The sequence below is a fragment of the Ambystoma mexicanum genome, chromosome 4p (genome assembly GCF_040938575.1).
Source record: "Ambystoma mexicanum isolate Mex_15411 chromosome 4p, UKY_AmexF1_1, whole genome shotgun sequence".
NCBI classification, from domain to species: Eukaryota; Metazoa; Chordata; class Amphibia; order Caudata; family Ambystomatidae; genus Ambystoma; species Ambystoma mexicanum.
This window is the reverse complement of record NC_090927.1, coordinates 302406575-302426856: the sequence shown is the minus strand read 5'-3', so window position 1 is coordinate 302426856 and position 20282 is coordinate 302406575. Positions and strand designations below refer to the sequence as shown.

At 44.4% G+C, this 20282-nt stretch overlaps 1 protein-coding gene across 7 annotated transcripts in view; it reads right to left on the bottom strand.

Moving 5' to 3' along the window:
* Positions 1-20282, bottom strand: part of ITSN2 (intersectin 2) — a 2589317-nt gene that overhangs the window by 400869 nt on the left and 2168166 nt on the right. For all 7 annotated transcript variants that reach the window (XM_069605851.1, XM_069605856.1, XM_069605854.1 and 4 more), the window contains one exon: positions 14945-15136. In XM_069605851.1, the coding sequence (XP_069461952.1) occupies positions 14945-15136 (192 nt within the window). The remainder of the gene's footprint in view (positions 1-14944; positions 15137-20282) is intronic.

The window sequence follows — 20282 nt, the reverse complement described above, 5'->3', positions numbered from 1 at the left end:
TACCACTGAACAATCCCATGAATGACCTGATGGAAAATGACCAGGCTGACTAAGGCATCCAACTCACTCTACTCTGGATGAGGTTTCTATTCTCCTTACTGTAATGAACAGATGGTGGCACATGAAAACTACAACCGCCCCCCCCACATGTTACAAGAATGATCGTATTTGGTGGTTGTGCAGTGGTAGCGTACCCCCTTGCAGCTGCAATGGTTGTTTCAAGGGTTCAGTTGTTCTTAGGTCCCTGTTGGACCTCCCAAGAAGATCTGCCAAGTTGGGGTAGGCCAATCAGAAGTAGAACCAGGGGGCGGGGAATATGCACTGCTTGGTTGGGGGGGGGCAGTGAGGGATGGCGGTATTCAAGTTGGGGTGTGTAAAAACAAAACCGGCAGAAGTAACACGACAGCTCACACGTGGGCCAATGAATGTAGAAATGTAACAAACACACCACCCGGTACACAAAGGTGGAAAATCTGGGATGTACCCTGAAATGTGAAATGGCAACTAAATTAATGTCATGGAATGTCCTAGGGATTGGTCATTTTAATAAGGTGCGCAGAATCACTGCATATGCACAAAGGCATGGAGTAAAGATACTCGTCTTACAAGAAACCCATACTGCAAGACACATAGGGGCTGGCTTAGCACCTTCCTGGGGACCGAATCGATTTTATACTACCTTCTCAACACATGCAAGGGAGGTATTGATACTAATCCAGAAGTCAATCAAATTCACACTGAAAAAGAGTTACATAGACCCTGATATGTAATCCTCCACTGCATGATCGCAAGCGGGGGATACTTGTTGGTGAACACGTACTGTCCTAATGTTGATACTCCAGAGTTCTTCGATGAAGTGGTCTCCAGCCTCATGGGATACAAAGGGGTCCAGATCATTTGGGGGGGGTATGAATCTAATACTGGATACCGACCTGGACAGAACGGGATCAGCCCCCAGGGCCCTATCACAGGTGTCCTGCAGACTAATTTTACACATGGCATCACTAGGCTTACAGGACGCCTGGAGAATATTACACGCTCATGAAAAGTGATTCTCGTATTACTCATTGGTGCACGACAGTTCATCACGAATTGACATGTTTTTAACATTAGGCACCCTGATAGGCAAGGTTGAGAATACAGAGATACTCGCCCGCAACGTTATCAGACCACGCCCCGGTGACACTGTAGTGCTGGGTTCACCCCCACACCGCCTGGCGCTTTGAATCAGAAGTTCTGTTGGATATCGTATTGAAAGCAGAGATCCGATAGAGACTTTTTTCGAATGTAACGCTCAATACGACATGACTGCCGGGGTGAGATGGGAGGCGTTCAAGGTGTACATACAGAGTATGTCTATATCCAGAGAGGCGGGCATATTAAAAGTGATTAGAAATTATCTTAACCACTCTGAGATCAAACTGAAGGGACTGGAACAGGAATGTCTTATGGCAGCAAGCCCTATTAAGCTAGCAGAGATCACGCCCTTAGAGAAATACGATACTTCTCACGCCCACAGGCAGCAAAGAAATATGGGGAAGGTGAAAGACCAGGTAGGACACTGGCTAGGCTGACTAGAATGGAGGGAGGCCGAACCCAGATAAAATGCATCACTGACGAACATGGCACCCTGCAATGGACAGATCAGCAAATTCTCAAGGTTTTCTCAGAGTTCAACAGTGCCGTGTACACATCAAACTTATCACATGACGTACACACTATTTGTGATCTACTTGATCAGATCCCCATGACCTCCATTAGCCCCCCCCCCCGACTAGAGATAGCCTTGAAAGGCCGATCACTCTAGATGAAATAGTGAAGGCTATAACTGAGCTTCCGAAAGGCAAGGCCCCGGTGCCAGATGGCCTCACTCCGGAATTTTACCAAGAACACGTAGTGCTCCTCGCCCCGTGGTTGCTAGAGGTGTGGACTGAATCTCTCTGTGAGTCCATTCTCCCCCCTTACCTGTGCGAGGCAACCATCACTATCCTCTTGAAGCCGGTTAAACCGGGTACTGAATGTGGATCATATAGGCCCCTATCACTTATGAATATTGATACTAAAATCTACACAAAAACATTAGCAAACAGATTTCTACCACTCATGCCTCACCTGATACACAAAGACCCAGGAGGATTCATCCCCGGAAGGTCAACATCCCTAAACATTAGAAGACTCTTCAATGTAATGTCCAGAATCGACCAAAAGGCGGAGGCAGTGGCCGTCACACTAGATCCTCAAAAGACCTTCGACATGGTCTCTTGGCAATATATGTGGGAGGTCCTGGAAAAGACGGGCATTGGTGCAGAAATGATTAGGTACATGAAACTATTATACACATGCCCCACAGCGAGTGTGTTGGTCAACTCCCAAAAATCGTCTGCCTTTGCACTGAGCAGAGGCACCCGGCAGGGCTGTCCGTTCTCCCCCATTCTTTTCGCATTGGTCATAGAACCAATGGCAGACTATGTTAGAGCACGACATGCCTGGAGGGGAATATGATTGAAAGATAACCCCGAGATAATATTACTATATGCGGACGACATACTTCTATATATCAGAAACCAGTCCACAAATCTGGATCCAATTCTGAGAGACGTCATCCGTATAGGCACCTTCTCTGGATTCACGATTAATTATGGTAAATCTGAGATATTACCGCTCACCATGGCGACCCAACACCCTGCATGCGAGTACCCTCTCTGATGGTCACCGGATGGTATCCGGTATTTAGGGGTCCAGGTATCCAGAACTAAACCAACGTTACTAGCAGATAACTATATTACTGCTGAAAGATATGTTGAAAATAAGATTACTAGATGGAGTTCCCTGCCACTCACTATGGCGGGTAGACTGTCTCTGGTGAAAATGATCCTGGTCCCGAAACTCCTGTACGTCTTTGCAAACATCCCTGTCTGGCATGGAATACAATATTTTAATAGACTACACAATACCTGCGCACAATTTCTGTGGCATGCCGGGGCGGTACACAAAAAGTGGACACACATGACCCCACCCTACGAGAGAGGAGGCTTCACCGCCCCCAACCTCAAACTATATTGGATAGCGGCACAGGCCCAATATGCCTCGCACTGGTATGCGGACTCTGAAAACCCATCCCATGTTAAACTAGAAAGGTTGGCGGCTAGCGGGATAAACCTTAGAACACTAATCCTACACCAGGCCTACAAAGACGACTCCTCACTAGATCCCACAGCTACCACGCTGTTAGTATGGGATCGAACACTAAAGCCATTGACAGATTTGCGCCCCTACTATAAATGTCTCCTGATCTGGGGAATATCCTGGGTTCGAACACACGCATGACACAGTGATAACTCAGCACTGGCGAGCAGTAGGATACTTAGCACTAACCAACCTGTTCCCAGAGGGGAAATTTATCACACCCCAAACGTGGCAAGTTGGAAACACTGGGTCGGCAATGGATGCTACAATACTATAGGCTTCGCGCCTCTATCCAAGCCATGTGGTCTAGCTACCCAGATGAGCCCACCGACACACCCAAACTACACTACATTGTCAACTCCAATGGAGCGCGAGGAATATTCTCCTCACTACACAAGATTTTACTAGTGAAATTCCCAGACCAACCTTCCAAAGTGCGCGACAAGTGGGCAAGGGAACTAGATCTCGAAATCTCAGATACTGTGTGGAAGAAAATGTGCTTCCACACACGAAAGTTCTCCCTCAATTTCAGGTTCCGCTGTATGCAGTACAGACTTCAGAATAGATTATATTACATTCTCCACAGATTCAATAGACTCACCCGACATTCAATTCACACTTGCCCGAGATCCGTGTCGAAGAGGCGACCACACACATGTTTTGGACATGCATCAAACTCCACAACTTTTGGAAAGAGATTCTGCAAGCACTCAGATTGTGGGCACCACTGTTGATCCGGACCCAATCGGGGTCCTGTATGGGTTATGGGGCAATCTCAGAAGTAAGAAAAGGTTAACTATTTTGAATATAAGCTGTATGGTGGCAAATAAATGTATCCTCCAGTGTTGGAAACGTCCCTCCCCCCCAACTTTTGTGATGTGGCTAAATGCACTTACCAGGACTCATACATGTGAGGAGCAATATATAAACCTGTTGTCTCTGCACTCTCGCCTGAAAAATGTATGGACTGAATTCCACACTTACCTTCTCAACCAATCTGATAGTATTCCAGGCTCATCTGAACTGTACATAGTTGAAACGCCAAACTAACCCATGTTATACGCAACAGCAGCAGTATTATAAACTTGTAATTCATCACACAGCCAACAAAGGAAAAATGGTTCATATGCCTGCGAGTATGCATTATAAGAATTGCCCGAGCGTGTATACTGTTAACTTTTGGCAATAAAAGAAGTAAAAAAACTAAATTCAGCTACCTTTCGTGCAGCGACTGTCTGTTCAATGCATATATGATGACATTTTCCTTCCCGCCACATGAAAAGATGACCAGGAAACATGACATTTTAGGACCCAGAACCACAAGTGCATGGCCTCCCTGCACATGGACTGCGATCCCACACATCGCCTTTTTGTTTTGATAGTGCATGGCTGCCATGTTCAACAAGATCTGGACACACACACCTGTCTTTTATAGAGGGTAGGAAGGTCACCAGTGGCAACCAGATAGCCCCAACATCCAGTAAATAAATGTGCTCCACTAAAGCCCATGAACCTCGCACACCTGCAATGCTAAGCAGCACACACGCTTGGCGATTATTGCAACGCACTAAAAATAGCCGGGCAACGCACACTAGCCAAGTCCACACTCACTGGCTAGAAGCTGGCACCACCACCCCACCACTACTAACTAACTCTCCCTCTACCCCTTCTTACCTCATGACACAATGGAGGAATGAAAGACTGTGCTGTCGATTCTATGACACCCCCACCACCACCTCACCCCAAACAGAAACGCTACTCTGCGCCTGAGCACAGCTTCCTGCATCCCCTGAGGTGCCCCCCAATTCCCAGCCACCAACACAACAACACTACAGCCACCAACACATGCCAAGTCACTCACTCTACCCACTGTGCAGCAGCAGAACCAAGGTAATAATGGCCCTGCCCCCACTATTATCCCCACACCAGCTATAGGCCCAAGGAATGACTCTTCCACTCACCAGATCACCACCACAGCCACTCTGGCTGTCAACACAAAACCCATCCCTCCTGACTTCACAATCAAAAACATAGCCCTGCAACCTAACACACCCACGACAAACAACCAGCTCCTAGCCTCCAACAGCTCAACACACCATCACACTATTCCAACCTCAAACAGGGCCCTGACTCACTGCCCTCATCCACAGTCAGGCAGTCCCCTTCGAACTGTACCCTCATCAACGCCCGATTACTGCCCACACATGCTCTAGACATTAATGGCCTTATCTCCAAACACAACCGTGAAACCGTAGCTATATCTGAGACCTGGCTTCACAAGGCCAGCAGCCGTACCCTCTCACTAGCAATACCACCGGGATACACCATCTTCCGGACGGACAGATCCGCTGCCGTTGGTGGAGGTGTCGCCCTTATAGCCAGAGAATCCCATCCTCTCAGAAGATGCAAGTCCTCCCTCAAGCGTTCTTCTGACCCGTTTTCACTTAAATTCTCTCCCTTACCCACATGCACTATCACCATTCACCTCCTCTACGCCCACCGGGCCCCCCTGAAAACTTCGAGCAAAACCTTCTTCACATTCTTTAAGACAACCTAAAAGCCTCCTCAAAAATCATCCTGCTAGGAGACCTTAACCTGGGCCTCCATGACCCTAATGACCCACATGCTTCTTCCCTGTCTGATGCCCTCAACACCCTAGGATTCTGTCAAGGATGAATTCTAGACTGGATCGTTGACCACAACTGTGAGATCACTACCAGTGCCATTACTCCTTGTCCTTCGCCACCCCTCAGCCCGCAAAAATCAAAACCACATCCAACCCCCTACCGCCAGCGGTGACACGAAGCTCTCCCAAACTCACTAGAGACCGCATCCTTCCCTTGCTCAACATTCCAGACCCCGTTCTCGTCAAACCCCAACACATTAGTGGCAACTATACTTCTATCCTCTCCAAGGCCATGAATACCCTACCACCCCAAGTCCCTCACAAAGCCAAGTTTGTCAGACACTTGAACTCCTGGTTTACACCTGACCTTATGGAACTCTGCACTCTGAAAAGAGTTCAGTACAATAGCTAAACAATACAGGGCAGCCATTATCGCAGCAAAATCGAACTCCTTCAACGCTAGAATCAACACGGCCACCGCAAACACGAAAGACATCTTTACCATATACAAGGAACTCAAAGCCCCCGCCTCCTCCTCACCCAACACTCTCACCAAAGATGCAACTTAGTGCTCTGACATTCAAGCAGCACTTTTAGGCAAAATCGACACCCTAAAACAAAAAATACACTCACAGCAAGCTACCTTCAATAATGACCCAACAGCCATTAACATTAAGCTTATCCCCCCCGCCCTAGCTCCCTCCATCAACCAATTTGCCTTCAGAGACCCCACTGAAAGCGAAGTCTTAAAACTAATCCAAAGCTGGAAACCCTCCAAAGGCAATATTTGCCCAGCATCCCTCGTCAAAGAAGTGCTGACGTGTTAGCCCCAGTCATCATAGCCTTCATACATGCCTCATTCTACAAAGGTACTGTGCCAACCAGTCTTCAAGAAACATGGATCCTCACCCCCCTGAAAAAAAACTCACTAGACCCATCCATCCCATCTAACTATACGCCTATTACAACTGTCCCCTTGCTACTAAAGATTTTAGACCATGCAGCATACCCACAGCTTCAGCAATTCCTGGAGGAAAACAAAATCTAAGGGATGCACCAATCCAGCTTCCGGCCAGGACATGGAACAGAATCTGCCATTCTGGATCTTAAAAATCAGCTTGACGAGATTAGGGATGAAGGAAACTGTGCCCTGCTCCTCCTCCTCGATTTATCTGCAGTGTCTGACCTGGTCGACCATCAACACCTTGCACCCATGCCAACTTCTCCTCACATGCAACAGCCTGGATTGCATCCATCCTAGAAGGCAGAGCCATTATAGTCATCTCAGACACTGCCAATGCCTCCCCCATCACCTGCGGTGTACTCCAAGGGTCCTGCATCGCCACTACACTTTACAATATCTTCACCAGGCCACTCTGCAACCTCCTAGACACCCTTGGCATAGCATACACCAACTATGCAGACGACACACAAATCCTGATCCCACTCTCAGTTAACTACACTGATGACTCTACTACCCTCAACAATATTTCCTCTACAATTCAGGCATGGATGGCAGCAAACCAATTCTGCCTCAACATCGACAAGACAGAAATCCTAATTGTCGGCACACCCAATGCCCGCAAGTCGCTTAACACTCTCTACTCATCCTTCCGGACTGACCATGGTGTGATCAAGGTCTCAACTTCAGTACAGACACTAGGAGTCTATCTTGACGCTTCACTCACCTTGTCTAGACAAGTTAGTGCCATCGCCTCTTCTGCAGCATACGCCACGAAAGTCCTCAATGCAGCCAGACCCTTCCTTACAAAAAACAATTGCCTCACCATTGCCTAGGCTATAATTGGCTCCAAGTTAGACTATTGTAACGTCCTATTTACAGGCACCTCCGTTGGTAACCTTCAAAAATTACTAATTATACACAATAATGCCTTAAGAGCGGCCCAGAATATCCCAAAACGAGAACACATCTCCAAAGCCAGGAGGGAAGCTCACTGGCTGCCCTTTCAGGAGCGGATAACATTAAAATCACTCTCGGTTGCCCACAAGTGCCTCCCCAATACAGTGCTGCCCTACCTCACACAAAGAATCACCAAAGCCCACTAGGACCCCATAGACAGACATACTTCTCTTGTTTAAAGTGAGGAGATGTAAAGCTGGAGACTCCAGCTTCCCAGACCGCGCTGCCAAATTTTGAATTAGCCCTCCCCCCCTCCCTGAGGGCTGAAAAATCCTACTGTATCTTTTGCAATGCCCTCAAGACTCCGCTTTTCAACTAACCCGCCCTCTCTGCTCATTAGGCCTGCAAAGCTACCCCTCCCTGCATCTACATTACAGCATGCATAGCATGACTAATTTGTACTACAATCCCTTGTCTCACTGTTTCTAATACTACCTCCGCTCTTTCCTGTCTATGATACAATTATTTGAATGTATGACTAAGTTTGCTTCCTTGAACTGTACCTGCAACAGCGCCTCAATGCCTCTGGGTTGCATGTGTGCTTACAAATGAAATGAATAAATAAATAAAGCAGGAAGAAATGTCATAAGTATGCAATTGCTCCTAAAAACAGGATAGCTGCCATTTGATACTCCTGGTACTGCAGCAAAAGGGCAATTAAAATGCTGTTCTGGTAAGAGAAGAATATTATTATAGAACTTTTAACCTCAGATGTGTAAACAAAATGGCTCTTTACCATACTTAAAAACCAAAAAACTGCTCTGAAGTCGTTTGAGATCTTCCCATTGAAAAGGGCATACATTAAGCATGTGAATCTTAGACACTCACATTGTTCTCCCTCCTACCACATCCTCATTTGACCCAGAAGGTTTTCTATGTCAATCATCTTTCACTCTGGGTATAAAACCTACATTTGCTTCACATCTGCCTTTTATTAGTTCCTTTGTCTCAACTTTTGAAATCATTTGACTTACATTTCCCTTTTCTCATTTACTCTAAAATGTATGTGCTATCGCTTCTTCAACCCTTGCTTCCTGACCTTTACACAAAAATAGCATGAATGCCTTTGTTGGCCTCACCCTGCTCTTCTCCTTAACTCTGTATCTTCCTACCTACTCCCAACAGTCTGCATGACTCATTTCGTATAATCTCCTATGTTTTATTATTTTGGGTGCTCTCCTTGCATCCCTCCTCACATCTCTCCTATCTACCTAACATGTTTCTTTTCGCTTCGCCATATTTTTGGAACAACTTGCCTCAATCTTTTTCTCTCTGTAGCAGTGAACACAATCGTTGGTTGTCATTTACTTTCACTGCTCAGGTAAAATCAGACTGATATGCAAATTGATGATCTCCTCTTTGAAAGGTTCTGAGACCTAAAACATGATTGAGGCATTCATAAGCAGGCCAGCACGCAGGCTATTACAGCTTTTTCTGAGAGTTCCTTCAGTTTGTGTCATAATTTGAGCAGAAGTCGGTTCGGTGGGAACCGTCAAGGAAGTCAGGAATGCAGAGAATTAAAAAAAAGGAATTGGTGAAGTGGGAGGTCAGCTGTTGTAATGCAGGACTGTCAGCTGCCACATGCCATTGAGATCAGTTAAGCGACTTGCAGAAGCTTAGACTGCTTAAAAGTCGGTTGCCCTGTAGAAAGATAAGGGCATGCTATGTTGTATAGGACTGGTAGCTCATTTTCTATCACCGGTCTTGCCCTGGATAAACAGCATATGTTTATTACAGCTATGCAGAGAGCAAGGAGGGAGAGCAGCTTAGAATTGTACTGAAAAAAACAAATGCTCTTCACCTTTCTTAATGTATATTATTTGCAGTTAAATGTTTCTGAATGAAGTGCTAGCCAGTATCTCTGCACTTAAACCACACAAGGTAGTGCCTGGAGATTTTGAATTTCATGTAGGGAATTAGATGTGCATGCACAGTCACTTTATAATTCAGCCTCTAGACCTGCTATGTAAGAAAGGAGTTTAACCAATAAGATTAAGCACATTTCCAGTTTCCTGTAACCCATGCCGCCCGGCTGCATGGAATTTGGATTTTGGCTCCCATCAACATCTTGGGTTAGGCAGATTCCTTGGGCTGGACAAAGTCTGTGAGGTCATGGGTCTGGTGCTCTATTGCAACCAAGTGTTTAATACCCTCGCTCCGACGCTCCAAAATGATCCAAATTCAGACCTCAGCGTAGAGGTGGAAAGCATGCCTATCTTGGAATCCGAGAAGATATCTAAGCCCCTCATTTGTTTTGCAAGTTGCTTAAATGTTGGAACTACTTGGCCCTTAAATGCAAGCATCCCATGCACAGTAGATTTCCTACAATCTCTGTTTTGGTCCGAATGGTATGACCTCCACATCAAAAAAGTCTTTCAAGGGATTGCTTTTCTCCCACGTATTCCTCATCAGATGGATATCCTTCCAGCATCAGCTGCTCAGAAAACTTTTTGACAGGGCGCATGCACCTCCACTCGGCCATCAAGCCATCTTAACTCGATGCAGTGATCGTCGACTCCAGAAGCAATGTCAGTCGTCGTACATATACCATGTCACTAAGCCCCGTGCACATTATGAAACAGGATTCTTGATTTTTAAAGCAAGATTGAGAACCGCTCTGCTGAGGCCGGTTTTGTTGGCACCAAAGGTCATGGCTTCAATAGTTCCAGCGCTGAGGAAGATGAATGATGCTGCAGATAATTTCCATTGCAGCATCTCTCCTGGTACCAAACTTAATTCAGTGCCCTTGGGTGTGCAAGAACAAGATTTAGAGTACCCATCACCACAAGTGGTGTGGTGGGGAAACATTTAATTGTGCCCTCTGTTTCTGTACTACTTTGTTACTTGCTTGTGAAAAGCTCAGCCACCTGCCATGTTAAATTGTGCCTTACTGCCTATAAATGAACCATCCTATATCATTATGCGCATGTCCTAGCCAAGAAGTACACCATATCCACTGCAAGAAGCAGCTCTGCTTCATAGTCTGCCCACTTATTATGTGTTTGGCTCAGTGAAGCGTGTTTTAGATTCCCACCTCACCAGGCGAGACTGCTTCAGCATGTATGTTAGGCAGAAACCTGTGCAGTTCGCTTAGGGACCACTGCAAAAAGTTTAAGACTACAGGAGTAAGCAGTAAACCCAATTGGTAGCAGTCTGTACCACCCAGATTTACCTGGTAGCTGTGGCTGAGCAGTCAGACTTCTCTCAAGAAGAGTTAAGCAGTATGTAGAGTATACACAATAGGGCTAAAAATACAGTAGCACGAGCAAACACTGACCAGAGCTTTGGTATAAAAGTATATAATTATTTATTTAAAAACACACTTGTAAAAATACACTGGCACTAATATGTCAAGCAAGTTCAAACACAGTCACTATAAGTATACACACCTCCCTAGTTAATTATTCGACAAGTATAGGTTAAGACACCACTTATTTAGCAGAACAGTGGTGAGCGCGTAACCGTAGATGGCACGCCAATAATTTGTTTAAAAAGGGAGAGAAAAGGCAGAATAGGAAAAACACACAGTACCAACACTTTTAAGAAACCACAGCAAGTCAAGAAAGACAGGGTCTACTGTAGAGCAAAAAGTTCATAGGCCAGGCCCACTCTTGGAGAGAGCAAGGCGGAATGTGCCCAAGATCACACAGTGGAAATGCACTCAAAGTCTTTGCAGAAAAGTCAAAAGAGGTTGGATCAAGTTAGAAAGGTAATGTTAGCAGGTGCGAGGTCACCCCAGGACAGAGAGTCAAGGATTTACGGGACACCTTGGACAGTCTGTTGCAAGGGAGACCAGGCGGGACACAGTACCTGAAATGGTGAGAAAGCTCCAGCGGGGGCAGTTGTTCCTGGCAGCAGGTGCATGTCGGGGCTTCGTCCAGAGGAAGAGAGGATCTCGACGTGGAGGAAAGCTGGAGGTCGTTGCACCGCCAGGGAAGAAACCAGCCACGGAGTTTCCCGGTTGAAAGGTACGATCCTTTTATTAGCGGTAGTGGTGAAGCGTGGCTATCCGGCCGCCGGGGTGCTTGGCACGGGCGATTCGACCACGAGACAATCCAGGACGGCGAAAAAGGCGAACTGGTTGGTCCCACCAGCTCAAGGGGAAGAAGACTCTCCTGGAAGAAGATCTCCTCTGTCGTCGGGGAAGTGGTGAGTTCGTACAGCAGGGCTCCACCGGTGGTGTCGTCGTTGTAGATGGCTCAGCTTCTCCCCTCTTCGGATTCTTTAGGGCCTGTGGCGACTTCTGAAGTTCCAGTCCCCAAAGCCCTGCTTTTATGCAGCAAATCCCCCATTCATCAGCCTAGCTGTCACTCAAACATGCTAAGTGGTGAGCCGGGCGGCTCACCACTGGGCCAATCACACAAGAGTGCGACTTGAGTTGCCAAGGCAACTCAGTCCAGGGTGCCTAATCCCCCTCTCCCACATCATGTTGACCCCAGACAGAGTGGCACCATTTGGAGGGCTTCTGTGGAGAAGCCCGCCAAAAAGTGGAACTAAGGGCTCGACTTGGGTTAGAGTTTCAGAGGCGAACACAAACGCCAATTTTAAAGCCGAGTCCTGGCAAAAAGACCCAACCGGGGAATAAATATTAAATAAATAACCTGGCGGTATCTTTAACATTGCACCAAAAATTGGTGCGTTTAAAATGAATGGGAAAATCCCAAAGGAAATATTCCGGGGGAATATTTTGCATGGTATCCACTGCCACCAGCCAGAAACTCGACAAGGGGCGACTGGACAGTGCCCCCTTGGAAAACAGAGCCTGGGGCAATCGAATTACCCCTAGCAGTACTTCCACAATATGATGGTTTGTACTGGTTCTGTTCACAATTTAAGACTAGTAACTGACCTTACATGCCCTGGGAGACAGTAGTCAGTCCCAGGGTATGGAGTCTATGTTTGGGGGTCACTATGACACCCCTGTGTTACTGCACTGAGGGTGCTGTGTAACACACATACCAAAAACACATGAAGCCCTATGGAGTAAAAGACCCCATAGCCCATAAAACACATTACATAGTCAAAGGACATTCTCAAATTATGCCTAAGAGTGGGAGAAAAAGAGTCTCACTCTTAGCAGGAGAAAAAAATAAACCCCAAAAATCCAGCAAAGCTGCTGAGGGACTCACGAGGTTTGGGAAATTAGCCTTAACAGAGAATTCTCCCTAACACTGTAGAATTAGCAACATTAGGCAGGCCCGGTATTGCCCGAGTTGTGTAAGAACTGTAGTTGTAGTAGAAAAGGCTGACTTGCTAGAAATGCATCTGAATGGGTCTGCTGCATGTTACAAAGTTTACTCGTCAAGGCATGAGAACCTCACTAATGCTTGTTGACAATAGTAAGAGAATCATGTAGTACGAGTTGAAACAACCCTGAAACATTGTATACTGTTGTCATTGAAAGCTGCATAGACCAACATTCCATAGAAGATCTTTGTGAGACGATGGCATATAAACCATGAAAACACAGGAAAGGGGGTTGCTGCGTGGTATACAGTTTTTACCTTGGTTTCTGTGTCCTCTCCTGTGGGTTGTTTGTATGGTGCTTGGCTGACTGAAGTTCAAGACGCTTACCAACCTACAGGATCAGTGGATGAGTGATTCTGTGGTGAATTTGCCACAACAGTGGACGATTGATTCTGTGGTGAATTTGCCACAACAGTGGCAAGAGTGAAAGGGACCAGGAATGGATTCAATGAAGAGGCATATTGTTCAAAGAGCCTTTTCATAGCCAATGTAAACAACGTCCCTGTGTTCTGCTGCAGAAGAAGTGGGGAAGGAAGGAAGGAAGTATGGAAGGTCTGGTATTGTATGAACTAGCTGGGGAGTTTTCCAACTCTGACCTTCAGGGTCAGGACATCTGGTGTCTCTGTCTGCGTTGTAGATGTAGAAGACTCACTTTGGCAGTGATGATGATGCTTTTTTAATCTTTGTTTTCGGCAATTACCTGCAATCTGAAAGAGTGCCTGTGTGCTCAAGTATCTGGAGCTGACCTTAAAGTCAGGGTCTTTTCTGGAGTTCATTTCTCCAGAATCGATTTTTTTTGCTAAGGGCCGAAAAACCCTTGGCAATTCACTTCCTCACCGCTTTTGGAGGCATTGAGTGACATAACCCGCTCCTCTGTGTCATTGTCTTTTCCTTTGCACCAAGCAAAACAAAGATGAGGTTCAGAGACCAATATGGATGAGCCATGGTCTTTGCATTTAAGAGGAGACATTTCTTCAAAAACTTTCCAATCAAGGATGATTGTAAGGTGAGGAATGTATCAATTAGAAATACCTAGGCAGCATGACTTACACATAATGGAAGTACTCATCATTTTCCTTTTTCATAGAAACAAAAATTAGTTTAGCTAGGGAGGATTGAGGAAAGGTCACAGTTCTTCAATCTTGTAATCTAATTTGATGGCCTTAATGGTTGATCTGTTTAAAGAGATATTTAAACACTTCTCTGCTGCAATTGATAAACTGGCATCCAAAGTAGGAATGGCTTTTAATGAAGGAAACCAGGGATGATTTATAGGTGGATTTCCACTAACACTTTCTAGGATTCCTGGACACAACTGCACAATGGCAATTAATTAAATCAATGTAAGGTTGTGTGCCTGCTTCAGTACTTCCTATCCCTTTATGAGGCGCATAATGTAGATCCAAAAGGGATCCCTCTGAAGGCAGCATAGGTCACTGGAAATCACTGAATGTGAGTTTAGCTATTTACAAGAGCAAACATTTTATGAATAACCAACTGGATAGAAATACATACGGACAATGGCATAACTAAATGTGGTACTATTCTGAACATGGGGATGGCTAGAGGACCTTATACGGTGCAAAGAACACAACAATACATTGATATTGACTGCGTGTGGACACATTGCTAGATGTGCTTGAGCAGGCATGGCCATGTTTATTTTATATTTTAGTATGCTGCTGTTCACTCTGCTGATAGTAAGAATGTTTGGCAAGAAAACGATGTCCAGACATATTTAGCCGACTCAGAAAACAGTCTGCTATTAAAATCTTAAAGTTAATTTCCCAGTTTCATACTGAAGTTTGAAAAACCTTTATGGTGATCAAGATCAATATTTTACGATTAGACATGTGATGGGTATTATTTAAGATGTAATTCAGGTGGCTGTAAACAGAGATGGCGCATTTATTTAACATATCACAGAAAAATTACAGGTAATATATGTTTTCAGTCTTACTTACACTGCTGACTTGGATCTGAATCAGTTGTCATCGTAACATAGTTTGATGGAAAAAGGCCTGTTGCTCCATTAATTTCTCCTTGCCACCAATCAGGATCATCCTTGCTGATTACATTTATAAGTTGCCCTTTGGTAAAATTGAGCTCATCCTCGTTATTAGCAATGTAATCATACATTGCGATAACTTGACACACTAGTAAGTGGGGAAACAGGAATAAGACAGATCAAGAATGAATCCTGTAGCGAGCACTATCCATAATACATGTTTTATCACATTTTAGTTCCTCAAAATACAGATTTATTGATTATGTTTAAAAAATGGCCATCATGTACATTTAAATACTTTACAGGTCCAGTTATCCCAACATTATACACAAAGTAACTTTTTTTCTGAAATGTATTCTATACTATAAAGCTTACAAATATTATAGGAGATATCATAAAATCATTTAAAATGTATAAAAGATGTGCTTTGAAAGAAAAAACATAACAGTTGGGGAGAATAGCCACTTACCGTAAGCCACTTTGTTTTTGTTGGACACTATATTTAAGCACACATTTTCGCAACTTTTCAAATACGTCAGACAGGACTTGAAAACACCATACTCAAGGTCAAATGGATATCCATAAAAGTAACACTTCACTCCTAAAATATGCATCACAAGCTGGCGAATTCCCGTTTCAATATAATCCTCAAACTACAGTCCCAGAAATGAAAAAAACTGGACACATGAAAGGAATTTACAAACCGAGAAACACCAGGTTACCAAAGGCAAGTAACTTTGTTTTCTATTAAAGACAGTTTGCAACCCACAGCTCTTCAGATGATTTGGGCCAAGACTCCCATGATCCCTCATCATTGGCTACGGTTTATTTGAGATGCACTTAAAAACATATGGAAAGCCAAATGTTGCAGACGCCTGTTCTAAAGAAAACTACTTTCCACAGAGACCTAATTTTTTTAAACTTGCCAATACAAATTTTACAGTAGTGGACCTGATGGTCAGCAACTGCCTTTACAGACTATGTCCATGTCATACCTTTTCCCTTGCAGCTGAATCCAGGAATTAAGGTGGTAAAGGTGCGTAATGAAATAGACAAAAGGGGATGGGTGTCCCCTATATCATGGACCAGGGGAGCAAATTACATAAAGAACCAAAGGGGGGAAGTCACATGGGAAAGTACTTGGATTGTTTAAGTACTCATGAACTAAGAAAGATATGGAGAAAAGAGAGGTTCAGTCAGGTAACCAGTTACAACATCATATTTTAATATTAATCAAAAAACATTATAAAATTGTATAATACATTCACATAATATCAACCTTAAAAATCATTGAATTCAATAGTAATGCAAAATAGTTGTATCAAAATTGTTGAGAAAATATCTATTACTAATTGAAATCATGCATGCCCATCTCTGTGTTAATATATTTCATTTCAATGCCTGGCACTTAGCACTTTGGCACTTTTTTGCCTTTAGTACTTGTTGCAAAAGCATCTCCATCATTCAATAGGGAACAGGGCAAGCATGATTTCCCAGAGGGGGTGTGGGGGGATAGTGCCCCCCACCTCCTCCTTAGATGGGAAATCCCTAAAAAGCAATATACACCTACAGGACAATATTGCTGGGAGGGACCTTTCGTTCACTTTACCTCAGCAGTTATTGCAACTAGTTTATGGAACAGACTAATGACAGGAATGTAAGTTTCTCTTTTATTGGCGTTGGTGCCCTTTTTAATGAACATTTTAAAGTTGTTGAACAGGGTGAGGATCTTTTAAAGGAATTTTTATAAGATATGTGGTTTTACTGACAGAATGTGTAGAGTATTTGTTATATGTCGTTTTGTGAATTTGCCTGTTCTGTACTTTTGTGTAAGGTATTATGTATACTATAAACAATACAAATTAAAATAAAATATATAAGATATCCTCCACTGTCTCAAGAGCCCAATAGCTTTGTTGGCTATATGGGAGTTAAACTGTATGATATTTGAAACTTCCTATACAAATGACAGGTATGGTTTGTGACCCCTTCTATAGAATCTCTCGCCTGCGATGGGAGAAGAGTGGATGGTCCCGCCGCCTAGCAGAGTGGGGGATAAAGAGCCAATCAGAATGGGAAACAAGGGAATGAGAGTACCATGAAGCTCGAGAAGCCAAGAGAACGTCCTCCTGGCGACACGGAGAGCGTACACCTAGCGTGGCAGACCAAGCTGCGGCAAAGACCGCAGAACACTCATGACCCCTGCCAGGCAAGGAGCCGGATTGTCTTGGCCCAGAAGAGTGCCCAGGAGCAGGGTGAGAGGAACGAGACCCCAAGACGTGACAACTACCAGAAGGTCTCTAGATGGGGAGAGCGCCACAACTTTCTTAGTGGGAAAGAAGACAAGATACAGACAACACCCCACAGCATGCCAGAGAACAAGAAATAAAAGCACAGACTCAAACAATCTGAGCAAAGAGAGGTTAAAGAGACATTCAGTGTGATTGCTTGAACTGTGTATCGGGGGGAAGAGACACCAGCATGGGGATCACAATCCAGCCACTGCTCTATTGTTGGTCAAAGGATCTAATTGTACCTTTGTTGAGTTTATGTTTCTTCCTTTTTGATAGTGGTAGGAACAGAACTCAGGTTAGCACAATATTCTAGATGGATAGTAAAACATCCTGACAAGCACCCTTTTAGATGTTTTCCTTTATACAGTAAGCAGAGATACTTTGGCCTAGGAACAGTAAAGGCATGTGTGTTCTAATAAAGAAACATTCAGGGAAAATGCCACCCCGTCCGTTTCTTGATCCCGACCTATCACAGGTGTGAAAAGGGAACTTCTACTTTGGGCATATGGCCACATACAATAAATACACAGTTCATTCTTAAATCACATAGATGAGCAAATTGGATATCTTTTCGTTTGGGTGTTAAGCTCAGCACACCTAAATGCTATTTTTTTGCTGGGTGGCACATTTAATGCTTGGATACCACTTGGTTGTGAGGTGGATACACAGACCAATATGATTAACTCATTGTTCAGTGAAGGGCAAGAAAATGTGGCCAGGTGTGACAGCAATAAACAAAGGTCCATATTGCTTTATATCATAATACAACACTCAGACAGTCTAACGGAAGGATTATCAGGAATATTCCAAATAGTTGAGATAGCCCTGCTTTTGTGGTTAAGTATTTCTTTGTTTTATTTTGTTTAAAGACTTTAAAATTCAATGCAATCTTAATCAAAGACTGTATGTAATGTGTGGTTCTATCTCAATTAGAGAAAAATTAAAGCCTGCATGACGGACCTAAAAATTGACGTCCAGTTTCCCAGACTTGAGATTGCCCTCACAGACTGAGGGATCGACAGATGCCATAAAGCCAATTTATAAGACTCAAAGCTCTTAATTATCATAAGAAAAAAACAAATGAGTGAATAAACCAAAGGAAAATTCAACTACTGAGGCTTTGCTATAGGACCAAGGTCCTCAGTCCTTCCCTCTTGCCCTTGGACTCCACCTTGTTGGAAAGAAACAAATAATTATTCAGAGTTTTGGGGAATTTAACTACCCAACACTACTTTTTGGCAGTAGGTGCTGCTTATATGGCTTTTGTAGCTGATGTCAAGATGTTTCACTTAGCCATCAAGATGTACTGGCATCACCACTAGTGACTGTGGTAGTCTGGACAGAAGCTAAGTGTTAGACTCTGTAAGATCCTTTAAAGATCATGATGGGCACTGAGTTTATGAGGCTTAAACCCTCAATAGACGTTTGGAGACCATCCTTGGCACCAACTCCTTCACCAATCTACAAATGTCTCCAGGAACATGGATTTCAATCAGCCCTCTTTCTGCTTGTTGCTCTCTGTAGTCACCTCCGCCTTCACACTGTTACTCTTCTGCCTTCTGACTTTTAACTACTCTTCGCCTTTCTGCATTTGTCTCCTTTCGCTCACTTGCTCTGGTCCCTGCCTCCTCCTCCTTCCTTGTAAAGTTTAGCAGCTACACCTCTCCCCACCTTAATGCTTCGCCACTGCCTCTTCCGACACATCTGCCCATCCACATTCTTGTCCATCACCTCTTCTGCTTCTCTCACTGATGTTCAACCCTCCTCCATCTGGCTACTTCTCTTAATCTGTCACCTCCTTTCCAACACCTCTGTCTGATTTTCACCCTTCCTCCTGTTTGTCTTCATCTTTGTCACATCCTATCCTCTCCTCTTCCTGATTGCTCCTCTTCACCCGTCACCTTCCTCTCTCCTCCTCCTCTCACTGACTGTCTCCCTTCCTTTCTGTTTCTCTTAATCACTGCCACCTTCTTTCCTCTTGCTCTCTGATGGCCTTCACTCATTCTCCATTCTACTCCTTTGCTTCATCATCTCAACTCTCTCCAGGCTATTCTTGCTACAACTCTTGTACTTGCCACTCAATGCCCTTCTTTTCTTGCCCGACAACCCCTGATCCAAACACCTCCTGTCTCTATGCGCTTTTTATACATATGCGTAACAACCCGTGGATCATTGAAGTGTTTATTGACTGGCAGCTGGTGGTAGTTTGTGTTTGAGTTTTGATTGGCGCCCATCTTGAACGACAGTTCCCTCACTTGTGTCCGATTTGCGAGCATGGCCCGCTCGCTGAGATTTCTTCTAACATGAATTCATTTGGCCAGTGGCTGCGTTTGCGGTCACCCAGGATTGCTCTGGTCACTGATGGTTATGAAAATGTATAACAAATGAGTCACCGGTCGATGAAGGGCTTTGCAAGCTGTGTGTTAAGGCTTATGAGCAGGCACATATGTGAACCTTGGTGATGCCTGATGTTTAAACCATGTCTCTAAATTTCATTTCTCAACTCAAAAGATGTCTGCAGGAGTGGGGTGTGTGGCCCAGTAAAGCCAAAGCATCCATCAATGGGATCTGCCTTAGGGGGGTATTTCCCTTAGTCTCTGATAAAAGTTCAAGTTACGCACTTGTAGAGCATACCAGCAGAATGACTCCTTTTTCCTGGTCCGGCAGGTCAACAACTGCTATCTCCTCCTGGTCGACTTGGTCAGCTTCCAAGGTTAGTAACTTTTTGCCTTTGTTTCTGTTTCAACAATTTAGGTGAAGGAACTAGAAGAATGACTCCCTTCTCCTGGTTCAGTTGGTTCAGACGTTGGCTAAATTTGAATAGTTTCCTGCAAAAGCTTAAATCAACCTTTGCACTCCCTTGCAAGCTTCTCTTAGGGCTTGCTTAAAAGTCATACACTCCTGTTGTTTCCAACACTCCTGTTGTTTCCAACACACCCTAATTTCTTGTCTCTCTTTCCCCTCCTCTTGTCAGTGAAAACAAGGGAAACTGTTCCTGTA